The sequence below is a fragment of the Dendropsophus ebraccatus genome, chromosome 9, assembly GCF_027789765.1.
Source record: "Dendropsophus ebraccatus isolate aDenEbr1 chromosome 9, aDenEbr1.pat, whole genome shotgun sequence".
Lineage (NCBI taxonomy): Eukaryota > Metazoa > Chordata > Amphibia > Anura > Hylidae > Dendropsophus > Dendropsophus ebraccatus.
Window position 1 is genome coordinate 118,365,857 of NC_091462.1, and position 18,843 is coordinate 118,384,699.

Sequence of the window (18,843 nt, forward strand, 5' to 3'; positions counted from 1 at the left end):
AGTATTATAGTAGTTATATTCCTGTGTATAGGAGCAGTATTATAGTAGTTACTGTATATCCCTGTATATAGGAGCAGTATTATAGTAGTTATATTCCTGTATGTAGGGGGCAGTAATATAGTAGTATATTCCTGTATATAGGAGCAGTATTATAGTAGTTATATTCCTGTATATAGGAGCAGTATTATAGTAGTTACTGTATATCCCTGTATATAGGAGCAGTATTATAGTAGTTACTGTATATCCATGTATATAGGAGATATATTCCTGTAAATAGGGACAGTACTTTAGTAGTTATATTCTTCTACAAACAGTAGACGGCAGTTTTATAGAATAGTATTATGAGAATAGTTAGACATTATTATAATTAAATTTTCTTCACTGGCATCTTCTGTTAATACTATATACCTGTTTTTTTTACATGTTTTCTATTGCTGTTTTGTTACATATCAGTATTATCCATTTATTTTCATGTGGATTGTTATGTCACATAAAGTTTCTTTGATTTGACTTTTCCTCGGTGAAGTGTCTGAGGTTAATTTCCCGCGGCGCCCTCCTCTGGGCGGATTCCCTGCAGATTTTTTTGTTTATCTCATTTATTAGTTACACCATCACGGATCTCGGTCTCTCGGGTCGGCCCATGTTTTCTCTGGTAACAAGTCCCAGTCCGCAGGATACAGGAATCATTAAGTCAATTAGCGAAGTAGATTGTAACATTGTAGATTGGAGGGAAGGATTCCCTCAGGTCCCAGCATGCAGCTGCTCCTCTCTGTGGCTCTGTATGGTATTTCCTGTACAGCCGACATTGTGTGAACTCATAGACTCACTCATAAGTCTCCTTTCATCCATTATACTCTTCACACTATCTGATACTGAGGACCTGAGGGCCCCCCGAACGTCCAAGCAATGTGCAATAATAAATGGCGCCCAGTACTATCCAAGCAATGTGCAATATAAAATAGTGCCCGGTACTATCCAGGCAATGTGCAATAATAAATGGCGCCCGGTATAGTATCCAGGCAATGTGCAATAATAAATGGTGCCCAGTACTATCCAGGCAATGTGCAATAATAAATGGCGCCCAGTACTATCCAGGCAATGTGCAATAATAAATGGTGCCCGGTATAGTATCCAGGCAATGTACAATAATAAATGACGCCGGTATAGTATCCAGGCAATGTACAATAATAAATGGCGCCCGGTACTATCCAGGCAATGTACAATAATAAATGACGCCGGTATAGTATCCAGGCAATGTACAATAATAAATGGCGCCCAGTACTATCCAGGCAATGTGTGATAATAAATGGCGCCCGGTACTATCCAGGCAATAAATGGCGCCCAGTACTATCCAGGCAATGTGCAATAATAAATGGTGCCCGGTATAGTATCCAGGCAATGTACAATAATAAATGACGCCGGTATAGTATCCAGGCAATGTACAATAATAAATGGCGCCCGGTACTATCCAGGCAATGTACAATAATAAATTACGCCGGTATAGTATCCAGGCAATGTACAATAATAAATGGCGCCCAGTACTATCCAGGCAATGTACAATAATAAATGGCGCCCGGTATAGTATCCAGGCAATGTGCAATAATAATGGTGCCCAGTACTATCCAGGCAATGTGCAATAATAAATGGCGCCCAGTACTATCCAGCCAATGTGCAATAATAAATGGCGCTCGGTACTATCCAGGCAATGTGCAATAATAAATGGCGCCCGGTATAGTATCCAGGCAATGTGCAATAATAAATAGTACCCGGTACTATCCAGCCAATGTGCAATAATAATGGTGCCCAGTACCGTCCAGGCAATGTGCAATAATAAATGGCGCCCGGTACTATCTAGGCAATGTGTGATAATAAATGGCGCCCGGTACTATCTAGGCAATGTGTGATAATAAATGGCGCCCGGTATAGTATCCAGGCAATGTGCAATAATAAATAGTGCCCAGTATAGTATCCAGGCAATGTGCAATAATAAATGGCGCCCAGTACTATCCAGGCAATGTACAATAATAAATGGCACCCAGTATAGTATCCAGGCAATGTACAATAATAAATGGTGCCCGGTACTATCCAATGTACAATGTACAATAATAAATGGTGCCCGGTACTATCCAATGTACAATGTATTACCGTATCTCCACAGTTATATATATATATGTGTGTATACAATGTATTATCGTATCTGTACAGTTATATAGATGTGTGTATACAATGTATATTACCGTATCTGTACAGTTATATAGATGTGTGTATACAATGTATTACCGTATCTGTACAGTTATATATATATATGTGTGTATACAATGTATTATCGTATCTGTACAGTTATATAGATGTGTGTATACAATGTATTATCGTATCTGTACAGTTATATGATGTGTGTATACAATGTATTATCGTATCTGTACAGTTATATGATGTGTGTATACAATGTATTATCGTATCTGTACAGTTATATAGATGTGTATACAATGTATTACCGTATCTGTACAGTTATATAGATGTGTGTATACAATGTATTACCGTATCTGTACAGTTCTGCCACACTAATAGCTGATAGAGAATACAGTGTGCTGTTACAGGTAGAGAATACAGGGCTGTGTGGTGTTACAGGTAGAGAATACAGTGCTGTGTGGTGCTACAGGTAGAGAATACAGTGTGCTGTGCGGTGTTACAGGTAGAGAATACAGTGCTGTGTGGTGTTACAGGTAGAGAATACAGTGCTGTGTGGTGTTACAGGTAGAGAATACAGCGCTGTGTGGTGTTACAGGTAGAGAATACAGGGTGCTGTGTGGTGTTACAGGTAGAGAATATAGTGTGCTGTGTGGTGTTACAGGTAGAGAATACAGCGTGCTGTGTGGTGTTACAGGTAGAGAATACAGTGCTGTGTGGTGTTACAGGTAGAGAATACAGCGTGCTGTGTAGTGTTACAGGTAGAGAATACAGCGTGCTGTGTGGTGTTACAGGTAGAGAATACAGTACTGTGTGGTGTTACAGGTAGAGAATACAGTGCTGTGTGGTGTTACAGGTAGAGAATACAGCGTGCTGTGTGGTGTTACAGGTAGAGAATACTGTGCTGTGTGGTGTTACAGGTAGAGAATACAGTGCTGTGTGGTGTTACAGGTAGAGAATACAGCGTGCTGTGTGGTGTTACAGGTAGAGAATACAGTGTGCTGTGCGGTGTTACAGGTAGAGAATACAGTGTGCTGTGTGGTGTTACAGGTAGAGAATACAGTGCTGTGTGGTGTTACAGGTAGAGAATACAGTGTGCTGTGTGGTGTTACAGGTAGAGAATACAGCGTGCTGTGTGGTGTTACAGGTAGAGAATACAGTGCTGTGTGGTGTTACAGGTAGAGAATACAGTGTGCTGTGTGGTGTTACAGGTAGAGAATACAGCGTGCTGTGTGGTGTTACAGGTAGAGAATACAGCATGCTGTGTGGTGTTACAGGTAGAGAATACAGCGTGCTGTGTGGTGTTACAGGTAGAGAATACAGTGCTGTGCGGTGTTACAGGTAGAGAATACAGTGCTGTGTGGTGTTACAGGTAGAGAATACAGCGCTGTGTGGTGTTACAGGTAGAGAATACAGTGCTGTGTGGTGTTACAGGTAGAGAATACAGTGTGCTGTGTGGTGTTACAGGTAGAGAATACAGCGTGCTGTGTGGTGTTACAGGTAGAGAATACAGCGTGCTGTGTGGTGTTACAGGTAGAGAATACAGCGTGCTGTGTGGTGTTACAGGTAGAGAATACAGCGCTGTGTGGTGTTACAGGTAGAGAATACAGTGCTGTGTGTGGTGTTACAGGTAGAGAATACAGCGCTGTGTGATGTTACAGCTAGAGTATACAGTGCTGTGTGGTGTTACAGGTAGAGAATACAGCATGCTGTGTGGTGTTACAGGTAGAGAATACAGCGTGCTGTGTGGTGTTACAGGTAGAGAATACAGCGTGCTGTGTGGTGTTACAGGTAGAGAATACAGCGGGCTGTATGGTGATACAGGAAGAGAATACAGTGTGCTGTGTGGTGTTACAGGTAGAGAATACAGTGTGCTGTGTGGTGTTACAGGTAGAGAATACAGTGCTGTGTGGTGTTACAGGTGGAGAATACAGCGTGCTGTGTGGTGTTACAGGTAGAGAATACAGTACTGTGTGGTGTTACAGGTAGAGAATACAGCGTGCTGTGTGGTGTTACAGGTAGAGAATATAGTGTGCTGTGTGGTGTTACAGGTAGAGAATACAGCGTGCTGTGTGGTGTTACAGGTAGAGAATACAGTGTGCTGTGTGGTGTTACAGGTAGAGAATACAGCGTGCTGTGTGGTGTTACAGGTAGAGAATACAGCGCGCTGTGTGGTGTTACAGGTAGAGAATACAGCGTGCTGTGTGGTGTTACAGGTAGAGAATACAGCGTGCTGTGTGGTGTTACAGGTAGAGAATACAGTGTGCTGTGTGGTGTTACAGGTAGAGAATACAGTGTGCTGTGTGGTGTTACAGGTAGAGAATACAGCGTGCTGTGTGGTGTTACAGGTAGAGAATACAGCGCGCTGTGTGGTGTTACAGGTAGAGAATACAGCGTGCTGTGTGATGTTACAGGTAGAGAATACAGCGTGCTGTGTGGTGTTACAGGTAGAGAATACAGCGCGCTGTGTGGTGTTACAGGTAGAGAATACAGCGTGCTGTGTGGTGTTACAGGTAGAGAATACAGCGTGCTGTGTGGTGTTACAGGTAGAGAATACAGCGGTGTGTGGTGTTACAGGTAGAGAATACAGCGCTGTGTGATGTTACAGCTAGAGTATACAGTGCTGTGTGGTGTTACAGGTAGAGAATACAGTGCTGTGTGGTGTTACAGGTAGAGAATACAGTGCTGTGTGGTGTTACAGGTAGAGAATACAGTGTGCTGTGTGGTGTTGCAGGTAGAGAATACAGTGTGCTGTGTGGTGTTACAGGTAGAGAATACAGTGTGCTGTGTGGTGTTACAGGTAGAGAATACAGTGTGCTGTGTGGTGTTACAGGTAGAGAATACAGTGCTGTGTGGTGTTACAGGTAGAGAATACAGTGCTGTGTGGTGTTACAGGTAGAGAATACAGTGTGCTGTGTGGTGTTACAGGTAGAGAATACAGCGTGCTGTGTGGTGTTACAGGTAGAGAATACAGTGCTGTGTGGTGTTACAGGTAGAGAATACAGTGCTGTGTGGTGTTACAGGTGGAGAATACAGCGTGCTGTGTGGTGTTACAGGTAGAGAATACAGTACTGTGTGGTGTTACAGGTAGAGAATACAGCGTGCTGTGTGGTGTTACAGGTAGAGAATATAGTGTGCTGTGTGGTGTTACAGGTAGAGAATACAGCGTGCTGTGTGGTGTTACAGGTAGAGAATACAGCGTGCTGTGTGGTGTTACAGGTAGAGAATACAGCGCTGTGTGATGTTACAGGTAGAGAATACAGTGTGCTGTGTGGTGTTACAGGTAGAGAATACAGTGTGCTGTGTGGTGTTACAGGTAGAGAATACAGCGTGCTGTATGGTGTTACAGGTAGAGAATACAGGGTGCTGTGTGGTGTTACAGGTAGAGAATACAGCGTGCTGTGTGGTGTTACAGGTAGAGAATACAGCGTGCTGTGTGGTGTTACAGGTAGATAATACAGTGTGCTGTGTGGTGTTACAGGTAGAGAATACAGCATGCTGTGTGGTGTTACAGGTAGAGAATACAGCGTGCTGTGTGGTGTTACAGGTAGAGAATACAGCGTGCTGTGTGGTGTTACAGGTAGAGAATACAGGGTGCTGTGTGGTGTTACAGGTTTAGGCTGGGTTCACACTACGTATATTTCAGTCAGTATTGTGGTCCTCATATTGCAACCAAAACCAGGAGTGGATTGAAAACACAGAAAGGCTCTGTTCACACAATGTTGAAATTGAGTGGATGGCCGCCATTTAATGGCAAATATTTGCTGTTATTTTAAAACAACGGCTGTTATATTGAAATAATGGCTGTTATTTACTGTTATATGGCGGCCATCCACTCAATTTCAACATTGTGTGAACAGAGCCTTTCTGTGTTTTCAATCCACTCCTGGTTTTGGTTGCAATATGAGGACCACAATACTGACTGAAATATACGTAGTGTGAACCCAGCCAGAGAATACAGTGCTGTGTGGTGTTACAGGTAGAGAATACAGTACTGTGTGATGTTACAGGTAGAGAATACAGTGTGCTGTGTGGTGTTACAGGTAGAGAATACAGTGTGCTGTGTGGTGTTACAGGTAGAGAATACAGCATGCTGTGTGGTGTTACAGGTAGAGAATACAGCGTGCTGTGTGGTGTTACAGGTAGAGAATACAGTGCTGTGTGGTGTTACAGGTAGAGAATACAGTGCTGTGTGGTGTTACAGGTAGAGAATACAGCGTGGTGTGGTGTTACAGGTAGAGAATACAGTGTGCTGTGTGGTGTTAGAGGTAGAGAATACAGCGTGCTGTGTGGTGTTACAGGTAGAGAATACAGCGTGCTGTGTGGTGTTACAGGTAGAGAATACAGTGCTGTGTGGAGTTACAGGTAGAGAATACAGTGCTGTGTGGTGTTACAGGTAGAGAATACAGTGTGCTGTGTGGTGTTACAGGTAGAGAATACAGTGTGGTGTTACAGGTAGAGAATACAGTGTGCTGTGTGGTGTTACAGGTAGAGAATACAGTGTGCTGTGTGGTGTTACAGCTAGAGAATACAGTGCTGTGTGGTGTTACAGGTAGAGAATACAGTGCTGTGTGGTGTTACAGGTAGAGAATACAGTGTGCTGTGTGGTGTTAGAGGTAGAGAATACAGCGTGCTGTGTGGTGTTACAGGTAGAGAATACAGCGTGCTGTGTGGTGTTACAGGTAGAGAATACAGCATGCTATGTGGTGTTACAGGTAGAGAATACAGCGTGCTGTGTGGTGTTACAGGTAGAGAATACAGTGTGCTGTGTGGTGTTACAGGTAGAGAATACAGCGTGCTGTGTGGTGTTACAGGTAGAGAATACAGTGTGCTGTGTGGTGTTACAGGTAGAGAATACAGTGCTGTGTGGTGTTACAGGTAGAGAATACAGTGCTGTTTGGTGTTACAGGTAGAGAATACAGTGTGCTGTGTGGTGTTACAGGTAGAGAATACAGTGCTGTGTGGTGTTACAGGTAGAGAATACAGCGCTGTGTGGTGTTACAGGTAGAGAATACAGCGTGCTGTGTAGTGTTACAGGTAAGGAATACAGTGCTGTGTGGTGTTACAGGTAGAGAATACAGTGTGCTGTGTGGTGTTACAGGTAGAGAATACAGTGCTGTGTGGTGTTACAGGTAGAGAATACAGCGTGCTGTGTGGTGTTACAGGTAGAGAATACAGCGTGCTGTGTGGTGTTACAGGTAGAGAATACAGCGTGCTGTGTGGTGTTACAGGTAGAGAATACAGCGCTGTGTGGTGTTACAGGTAGAGAATACAGTGTGCTGTGTGGTGTTACAGGTAGAGAATACAGCGCTGTGTGGTGTTACAGCTAGAGTATACAGTGCTGTGTGGTGTTACAGGTAGAGAATACAGCGTGCTGTGTGGTGTTACAGGTAGAGAATACAGCGTGCTGTGTGGTGTTACAGGTAGAGAATACAGCGGGCTGTGTGGTGATACAGGGAGAGAATACAGTGTGCTGTGTGGTGTTACAGGTAGAGAATACAGCGCTGTGTGGTGTTACAGGTAGAGAATACACTGTGCTGTGTGGTGTTACAGGTAGAGAATACACTGTGCTGTGTGGTGTTACAGGTAGAGAATACAGTGCTGTGTGGTGTTACAGGTAGAGAATACAGCGCGCTGTGTGGTGTTACAGGTAGAGAATACAGCGTGCTGTTACAGGTAGAGAATACAGTGTGCTATGTGGTGTTACAGGTAGAGAATACAGCGTGCTGTGTGGTGTTACAGGTAGAGAATACAGCGTGCTGTGTGGTGTTACAGGTAGAGAATACAGTGCTGTGTGGTGTTACAGGTAGAGAATACAGCGTGCTGTGTGGTGTTACAGGTAGAGAATACAGTGTGCTGTGTGGTGTTACAGGTAGAGAATACAGCGATGTGTGGTGTTACAGGTAGAGAATACAGTGTGATGTGTGATGTTACAGGTAGAGAATACAGTGCTGTGTGGTGTTACAGGTAGAGAATACAGTGTGATGTGTGATGTTACAGGTAGAGAATACAGCGTGCTGTGTGGTGTTACAGGGAGAGAATACAGCGTGCTGTGTGGTGTTACAGGTAGAGAATACAGCGTGCTGTGTGGTGTTACAGGTAGAGAATACAGCGTGCTGTGTGGTGTTACATGTAGAGAATACAGCGTGCTGTGTGGTGTTACAGGTAGAGAATACAGCGTGCTGTGTGGTGTTACATGTAGAGAATACAGCGCGCTGTGTGGTGTTACAGGTAGAGAATACAGCGTGCTGTGTGGTGTTACAGGTAGAGAATACAGCGCTGTGTGGTGTTACAGGTAGAGAATACAGTGTGCTGTGGGGGTGGGACCACAATGAAATGATAAATTACTGCAAATAATTCAGTAACACAATGAAACTGCAATGTGTGAACACAGCCTAGATGTTCTGCAAGAGCTTTGGGCGGGGAATAGGCAGGGTGGGGGACTGTGATGGACAGCTGAGGGAAAGCATTGCATTCTGGAACCTGTAGTACTGAGTACATCTGCTCAACCAGGAAGTACAGAAACACAAAACAGAACAAAATCCCCCAAAACAAATGGATTTTTGGTAGTTTCAAAACTGGGATAGATAGGTAAGTATTGTTATATGCTTCTGCAGAAGTTTCATTTTTTTTTACCTCTACCCGGAGTTCCCCTTTAAACACTGGCAGCATAAAACCGGGTTTCCTTCATGCATATAGGAAGAAATATATTATTCATTCGGACGCCCATGATTCGGGCAGCATAAAACTAATAGCCTATATATAGGCCCTTTCCAAAGGAGAGGTCTCATAGCACAGCAGATGTCATCTCAGGAAAGCCGAGACTATTGTATGTGAACTAGCCCCTACCTGCCTGGTCTACAGAAGGTTCCTCTCACCACCTAGAATGTTCTCCATGTTAAGCTATGACGTGGTGTAGATGAATGGACTCCCTCACCCACAGCCAATAATAAAGTACATAGCACAACAACTGTATGAATCAGTATAAATCACACAAGAACAGTATAAAAAAATACACATCAATAATTCATCATCAAATCACAAGAAAATAGTGAATGTCTGACAAGCGATTCCCACAGGAGCCTGTAGTAGTAGGACACTGCAGCACTGATCTAGTTTTCTCTGGATGGTACTGATCGTGGGTACTCCTACATCTCCTGTCTGTTACATGGGTGGTTACTTTATATGGGTCCCGAGTGGTAATGAATGGGAGAAACCAAACACCCACTTATAGAATATACAAAGCAATGTTTTTCTAGGTGACTCCGCCAGGATGTATCTCCGTCCCTTCTAATACACAGAAACAGCCCAATGTGGAGGCTCTCCTCCTCCTCCTGACTGCACACACTTATATAGAGAGATCATTGGGTTATTGAGCTAGTTTTAGGCGTGACCCCAGGCCAATTAAATGTGGGACCCGCAGTCACAGCGGCAACAACTATCAGGTCGCAATCCCTTGTATCGGGCTGTATTTCAGCTAATGTGAGTGAATGGAGTCACACTGCAGACTGAGTGCTGTATATAGTGTATGCAGATTGGGAACCCATCAGGGGTAAGCAGGACAACCTTTCCCTAATCTTCCTATTGATCCCCATGCCCTCCCTTTACAGCTCTCTGTGCCCCCTCTCTATTAGACTGCTGCTCAGGGTTCTATCTCACATAGACTGCTCCCCCCCACCCCCATCATTTCCTCTTCCTCCTCCTCGGTGTACAGGCTATCTGCAGAACCTTTGCTGACATCATCGGGAGGTCCTTGCAGTTACACTGTAGGTCTCTTTATGGTGGTATTTGAGCTGTGTTCAGCCTGAACAACTATGAAACTTTAGAAACCCAGTGGTCCCAGGTGTTATGTGGCTGGGCTGGTTGTTAAAGTACCACTGGGGCCCTTGTCATGGTGACCAAGGGTGGTAGGTTGCCCACCCCTAGATACACTGACATGGCATCTCGTGTTTTGTAGGGGTTGTGTTGTGCAGAGTGTCACAGGCTAATGAGCACTGAGTCCAAGTCACTTAACCAATTAAAATCTTTACTGAAGAAAACTTTGTAGTGCAGTACAAGTTATGCAACTCATGAATACAAGTGTACATGGTACAAGATACAACAGAGATCTTGTTCTCTGAGATCCCTTGGACAGGGGTGACCTTGGCTATATTTAAGTAGGTTGTTAAGGTTAAGTTGCAGCTGGATGCTGTTAGGTTTGACTGTATAGGACTTGGCTTTAGCTTGGTGCAGTGTAGTCACTCGTGGGAAGGGGGTTTATCCAGACCCAAAGGTTCTCAACAAGATGGAATTTGACTACCTTGGGAGTGGCGATGAAAAATCTCCCCATAGCAAACTTTTGATTGCCCTCCCCCCCCCCCGACTGACCACTAAACGGTCAAGTGAAGTCATAACTACATAACTGCTCTGGTCAGGAGTGCTTGCAGTTAAAGGGACATTTGCAAAACCCAGGAGACCAGCAGGGCCACCCGGTGCTGCAAATGATAACGGCTAAGGGGGCCCAGTGTATTGCAGGAGCAGGCCATGGGCCCCCTGATGCAGCGGGCCCCATAGCAGCCGCTATGGCTGCTATAGTGGTAGTTACACCCCTGTCTGGAACTCTTTTTGTGTAATACTAGATAACTCATTCATTGGAACCTCACTAGTCTACACTACCTGGTTCCTGGAACCTCCACTTCTCTCACACTAACTCATTTTCTCTAAAACTAGACTGCTGAACAAAAACTAAACTAATGCCTTCTCTTACATCCCCAGGGAGATCTACCATTCAAGTCAATGGAAAGAAAACTCGCTGATCTTAGGCCCAAAATTATCACTAAATGTTAAACAAATTTTACATACAAGTAAATCACGGATAACAGCATGGATTAATATAAGACACACTGTAATATATCTTACCAAACAAAATTGTCTGACTGATGATAGGTGGAGCCTCAGTTCATGTGAGGTACAGCAGTGCAACTCCCAGGGATGCCGGGAGTCATTTGCCAAGCTTTCTGGTTCAGATGAACATTATCGAACCCAAAGTTCACTCATCACTATCCGAATACAGCTCATTTTCCTGGGGAGGGCGGGGGAATCAGTCCTGGATTATGTGCAGCTTGTAGAACAGGTTCTGGTGTTCCATATATACTTCAGTCTCATATACATAAAAGTGCCCAGAGGGCGACGTGCAAATGACTTGTAAACACTCCCATCATCCGCTTCACCAGAAACTCACCAGAGCACACAATATGTATCACTCCCATCATCCGCTTCACCAGAAACTCACCAGAGCACACAATATGTATCACTCCCATCATCCGCTTCACCAGAGCACACAATATGTATCACTCCCATCATCCGCTTCACCAGAGCACACAATATGTATCACTCCCATCATCCGCTTCACCAGAGCACACAATATGTATCACTCCCATCATCCCCAGGACGTCTATCTGTGCTCCCCCCCTCGGGGGGGGAATCCCTGATCACTGAATGACTGCTTTGGGCTCAGCCCACACTAGTTGGTTAAGTTGTGGGTAGTGATGAGCGAATTGTGAAATATTCAAAAATTCGATGTTCGTACGAATATCTCCCGAATATTCGATCCCATTAAAGTCTATAGGAACAAGTATTTGATTATTAAAAAACATCTACTTGACCAGTTGGAGGTAAAAACCGGAAGCTGGGGGATTTATACGCTTATCGAATATTTATTGAATATTCGGCAAACTATTCGGTAATATTCTATAGATCGAATACCTTACTATTCAATCGAATATCTATTCAAATCAAACAGTATTCGCTCATCACTAGTCGTGGGACATTTGGCCCAGCACGTGCGAGGTCTTAGGTGGTGATACAGCAAAGAAGTCCCTGTTCCTCTATGTACAGATGTAACCGACAGCAACTGTGTCCTTGTAGCAGACTATGTCCCTTTACATAGGTTGACTGGTGTCCCTGCTATTAGAGACTCTGTACCTGCTCCCATGTACAATCTGCCAGGACAGACTCTCCGTTGGCATTGTCGCCTTACATCCAACAAGCAGAAATGTTTAACAAGGCAAAGAACGAGGTCCATGGCCCAACAAGTCTACTGACCGCGAGTCTGCCGAAGACACCACTGGCTTCCTGCACCGTACAGACAGGAGTCCCTGCTCCTCCCAACTGGTTTTATGGCTCCCTACACTGGTGGTACTGGGCACAAAGGACAATCTGCTCCATGGAAAGTGTGCAGAGCCTTCAAAGCCCTGAAATGTCCACCTCCCCCTCCATACATCTGCTTGACAGGATTCTCGGCTCTTCTATGGATTTCTCTAAAGCAAATCACATTTCGGGGAGACTACTGTTTGGGGGCACACTGAGTATCACTATATAGGGGCACTATGGATGGGAGGTTTGTTGTGGTTTGAAGATGTCATCGTGAAGTTGACCACATATACGGGTAAGTGAAAGATAATGGATACGCCATTGCAGATAATGGAAGCTGCAGAGCTGATGGAGGATTTAACCATTTATGAGATTTGTGGGTAATGGGGGGAGAGACCCCTTACCCTCATCCGTGCAGTGGGGGATTAGGAGATTTATTACAACCAGTAATGATGAGCAGCCTCCCCGCTATATGGAGGCCACCTGGTTCATCCAGTTTTATAGGTGATAATTAATATAATCTAATAATTATAAAGCTAAACATAATAACCGTATCCATGGACACCGACCCGTGCCAAGTGAGATATAGAGAGAAGGCCAAATGTCCCCCTTTCTGAGCCCATCTATAGCCTGTACAGTGTCAGGGCGGGTTCAGACTACGGAATTCCATCACCTGTACTCAGGCCCGGACTGGCCATAGGGCATTTGTGGCAAAAGCCAGAGGGGCCTCCGTGGGCCGGTCCGGACCCCTCCATACCCGGCTACTTCCTCCCCCAACTCCTGTAACCTCCTGATGCTGCCCAGCCAATCACAGAGCCCTGCAGCATCAGGAGGTTACAGGCTGTCTTCTCACTCACAGTGCGGTGCGGCCTCCTCTTCTTCCTGTCCCGGGAAGCCCCGCCCCCTGCTAGCCCTGTCACTGGCATGCAGAATGAGCAGGCATTGGCTGGGCCGGCTCATTTACATGTAAGTTCTGGGTCCTGCAGAGATCACATGACCTCCCCTGCAGAGATCACATGACCTCCCCTGCAGAGATCACGTGACCTCCCCTGTAGAGATCACGTGACCTCCCCTGCAGAGATCACGTGACCTCCCCTGCAGAGATCACGTGACCTCCCCTGCAGAGATCACGTGACCTCCCCTGCAGAGATCACGTGACCTCCCTCACTGAAGGCCTGGAGCTGGGGCAGCGGCTGTGTGTGACTCTCCTCCTCCCTGTCAGCAGCAGTAGTCGGGACAGGGGAGTAACCATCAGGAGCAGCAGCAGCAGAGTGTGTGAGTAATAGAGGGACTGGGGGGGGGGGGTGTTATGTATGGGTTCTGACTAAATCACTACTACACCCACCATTCTGCTCCTTAGACCACTACTACACCCACCATTATGCCCCAGACCACTACTACACCCACCATTATGCCCCCAGACCACTACTACACCCACCATTATGCCCCCAGACCACTACTACACCCATCATTATGCTCCCAGACCACTACTACACCCACCATTGTGCTCCTTAGACCACTACTACACCCACCATTATGCCCCCAGACCACTACTACACCCACCATTATGCCCCCAGACCACTACTACACCCATCATTATGCTCCCAGACCACTACTACACCCACCATTATGTCCCCAGACCACTACTACACCCACCATTATGCTCCCAGACCACTACTACACCCACCCTTATGCCCCCAGACCACTACTACACCCACCATTATGCCCCCAGACCAGTACTACACCCACCATTATGCCCCCAGACCACTACTACACCCACCATTCTGCTCCTTAGACCACTACTACACCCACCATTATGCCCCCAGACCACTACTACACCCACCATTATGCCCCCAGACCACTACTACACCCACCATTATGCCCCCAGACCACTACTACACCCATCATTATGCTCCCAGACCACTACTACACCCACCATTATGCCCCCAGACCACTACTACACCCACCATTATGCCCCAGACCACTACTACACCCACCATTATGCCCCCAGACCACTACTACACCCATCATTATGCTCCCAGACCACTACTACACCCACCATTATGCCCCCAGACCACTACTACACCCACCATTATGCTCCCAGACCACTACTACACCCGCCATTATGTCCCCAGACCACTACTACACCCACCATTATGTCCCCAGACCACTACTACACAAATCATTATGCCCCCAGACCACTACTACACCCACCATTATGTCCCCAGACCACTACTACACCCACCATTCTGCTCCTTAGACCACTACTACACCCGCCATTATGCCCCCAGACCACTACTACACCCACCATTATGCCCCCAAACCACTACTACACCCACCATTATGCCCCCAGACCACTACTACACCCACCATTATGTCCCCAGACCACTACTACACCCACCATTATGCCCCAGACCACTACTACACCCATCATTATGCCCCCAGACCACTACTACACCCACCATTATGCCCCCAGACCACTACTACACCCACCATTATGCCCCCAGACCACTACTACACCCACCATTCTGCTCCTTAGACCACTACTACACCCATCATTATGCCCCCAGACCACTACTACACCCACCATTCTGCTCCTTAGACCACTACTACACCCACCATTCTGCTCCTTAGACCACTACTACACCCACCATTCTGCTCCTTAGACCACTACTACACCCATCATTATGCCCCCAGACCACTACTACACTCACCATTCTGCTCCTTAGACCACTACTACACCCACCATTATGCCCCCAGACCACTACTACACCCACCATTATGCCCCCAGACACTACTACACCCACCATTATGCCCCAGACCACTACTACACCCACCATTCTGCTCCTTAGACCACTACTACACCCACCATTCTGCTCCTTAGACCAATACTACACCCACCATTATGCCCCCAGACCACTACTACACCCACCATTATGCTCCTTAGACCACTACTACACCCACCATTATGCCCCAGACCACTACTACACCCACCATTATGCCCCCAGACCACTACTACACCCACCATTCTGCTCCTTAGACCACTACTACACCCATCATTATGTCCCCAGACCACTACTACACCCATCATTATGTCCCCAGACCACTACTACACCCACCCTTCTGCTCCTTAGACCACTACTACACCCATCATTATGTCCCCAGACCACTACTACACCCACCATTCTGCTCCTTAGACCACTACTACACCCACCATTATGCCCCCAGACCACTACTACACCCACCATTATCCTCCTTAGACCACTACTACACCCACCATTATGCCCCAGACCACTACTACACCCACCATTATGCCCCCAGACCACTACTACACCCACCATTATCCTCCTTAGACCACTACTACACCCATCATTATGTCCCCAGACCACTACTACACCCATCATTATGTCCCCAGACCACTACTACACCCATCATTATGTCCCCAGACCACTACTACACCCACCCTTCTGCTCCTTAGACCACTACTACACCCATCATTATGTCCCCAGACCACTACTACACCCACCCTTCTGCTCCTTAGACCACTACTACACCCATCATTATGTCCCCAGACCACTACTACACCCACCCTTCTGCTCCTTAGACCACTACTACACCCACCATTCTGCTCCTTAGACCACTACTACACCCATCATTATGTCCCCAGACCACTACTACACCCACCCTTCTGCTCCTTAGACCACTACTACACCCACCCTTCTGCTCCTTAGACCACTACTACACCCACCCTTCTGCTCCTTAGACCACTACTACACCCACCCTTCTGCTCCTTAGACCACAGGAAGCCTTTCTATTACATAGAGGGAACCTGGCTCTAAATACTACAGGGGGCATAACGCGGGCGCTGTAACAGCGTGGAACAATATAGATGGGGAGTTTGTATAGAGGTGATGATGGTGCTGGAGCTAAGAGTCTATAATGTTTGTCGGCTAGACGCTGCATAGATGATGCATAGACGACCCCGTACGGTAAGTGGGCCTGTGTGCTCTGAAATGCCAGGGCCGATTTTCACTCCCAGTCCGGCCCTGCCTGTACTCGCTCACACCATTCTATGGGCCGGCTGATTCTGCTATCCACCGAAAGAATTGACATGACAACTCTTTTGGCGGAATGCAGAATCAGACGGCCCATAGAATGGTGTCTATGGAGCCGACGGAAAGGCACGCAGCCGTGAGCGCGTACAGGCAACGGAATTCCACGGAATTTATCAGCGAAAATTCCATAGTCTGAACCCGCCCTCACAGTGCAGACATATCATCCAACATTGTGTCCTGGACCACGATCAAGGGAATGTATTCACTGAACCTAATAAAGCTTTAAGACTGGCCCCTCTATGACTGGTAAAACAGATGATCCATACAACTTGTATTATACCCCAGAGCTGCACTCACTATTCTGCTGGTGGGGTCACTGTGTACATACATTACTGATCCTTAGTTACATCCTGTATTATACCCCAGAGCTGCACTCACTATTCTGCTGGTGGGGTCACTGTGTAGATACATTATATTACTGATCCTGTATTATACCCCAGAGCTGCACTCACTATTCTGCTGGTGGGGTCACTGTGTACATAGATTACATTACTGATCCTAAGTTACATCCTGTATTATACCCCAGAGCTGCACTCACTATTCTGCTGGTGGGGTCACTGTGTACATACATTACATAACTGATCCTGTATTATACCCCAGAGCTGCGATCACTATTCTGCTGGTTGGGTCACTGTGTACATACATTACTGATCCTGTATTATACCCCAGAGCTGCACTCACTATTCTGCTGGTGGGGTCACTGTTTACATACATTACATTACTGATCCTGTATTATACCCCAGAGCTGCACTCACTATTCTGCTGGTGGGTCACTGTGTACATACATTACATTACTGATCCTGAAGAATAATTTGCTCTTGTGCATGCGCAGTCTATTCATCTTCTTCGATCTTATACATTTCCAGATGGGACTATTACTAATAGAGTAAGTGATAGTAAGGTGCAGTAGTTACAAGTCTCGGGTCTCTCACCCTCAACTACCCTCAGTTTTGGGTTCAGTGTCCGTGTGTTGAGTCACCATGGAGTCGATGCCGTCTGTTGACCTTCCATCTTCTTCCTTGAAGACTGACTCGAGAGCCTTTGTGGCAGGGGCGTTCTTCTTCCATCGCCCCACAATGATGTAGATGTAGGGGTTAACTGTAGAGTTGATGGCAGAACACAAGGAAATCATAATGTAGCTGAGGACCTTTATTTTCCCTGTAGGGATGAAGGAGAAGAAGAACAGGAGTCTGACCATGGTGGCCGGTACCAGAGAGATGAGGAAGGTGACCACCGCACTGACCACAACTATGTACAGCTTTATCGGCCGGACCTGGATTGAGGTTTTCTGGATTTCTATAAGGAGGATCATGCTGGCGCCAAGCATGGACAGGGTCACGATCAGGAACAGGACCGATATGATGGCGTAGACAGTCGACCTGTGTTCAGGGATGAGGAACCTTTCTAGTACAGTTATCAGGATTGACACAATCCATATAACCCCACACAATATGGCCGACAAGTGCTCCGGCCGACGACATTTGTACCAAATGGGAAAGCAGACAGAGAGACAGCGTTCAATTGCTGAGAGCAGCCAGAAAGAACAGGCTCGAGTTAAACCCAAAACTGTTCAGGAATTCTCCAAACCCCGAGAATATGATGTCATTCTGCCGAGAGGTCGGAACTCGGTTATACACACACAACAAGTAGAGGGACACCAGGCAGCAGCCAAAAACAAAGATGGAATCCGCCACAGCCAGATTCAGGATGTAGACCGTCGACTGGTTCAGCTTGATTGCGGAAACAGAAGAGGTAAATAGTAATGCCGTTACCGACCAGGCCCACCAGGCAGATGAGAAGCGTCAGGAGGCATATGGTGATCGGCACAGTGAACTGCGAGATGTCTGGGAAGATGAATTGGACTGGAGGGTTCGTATCGTTGGCGGAGGAGTTCAGGGACATTGTGCGTTTGGTTACTGGAGCCCAGGATCTTCCTTACCCTGAGAAAAAGAAAATGTCAAACAAAAGCAAAAAGTCCCCAAAGAAAACAGCAACAAGAAGGGGTCCTGGGCGGTCTTCTACAAGGACCGGGGTCCCCACCTGTTCACTTCCTCTTATAGCGGTTGGGTGGTATATATACGGCTCAGAGAATAACTTCATTGGCTTATGAAACCATAAAACCTTGGGGCAGTATGACCCCAGGGGCCCGTTGACCAGGGTGTGCCAAGGACCTACCAGTTTTACTTTTCTTTGCACAATATTTATGTTTATAAAAATGTTAACAGCTAAGTCAGCAAAAGGTTTAACAGACTCCTGAATTGACCCTGGTCATCCTCCAGACTCCTCTGTCTCCTCCTTCAGACCCCTCTATCTTTCTCCACTCTGTTTTTGACTGTAAAGACACCAGTTTCCTCCCCCACAAAGACTTCTTTGCCCTCTTCAGACTCCTCAGTCTTCTGAACCCTCTAGC

At 46.3% G+C, this 18,843-nt stretch overlaps 2 protein-coding genes across 2 annotated transcripts in view; both read right to left on the reverse strand.

Annotated features, from left to right (window-relative positions):
* The window catches only part of LOC138801669 (mas-related G-protein coupled receptor member H-like), a 566,124-nt gene that overhangs the window by 50,730 nt on the left and 496,551 nt on the right, over window positions 1–18,843 (reverse strand). The window lies entirely within an intron of this gene.
* LOC138801910 (mas-related G-protein coupled receptor member H-like) lies at window positions 15,671–18,355 on the reverse strand. The gene is made up of 2 exons (XM_069985006.1): window positions 18,149–18,355; window positions 15,671–17,981 (listed from the first exon to the last, which is right to left on the reverse strand). The coding sequence occupies exons 1-2, from the start codon at window positions 18,333–18,335 to the stop codon at window positions 17,368–17,370; spliced, it is 801 nt and encodes a 266-aa protein (XP_069841107.1). The 5' UTR covers window positions 18,336–18,355; the 3' UTR covers window positions 15,671–17,367.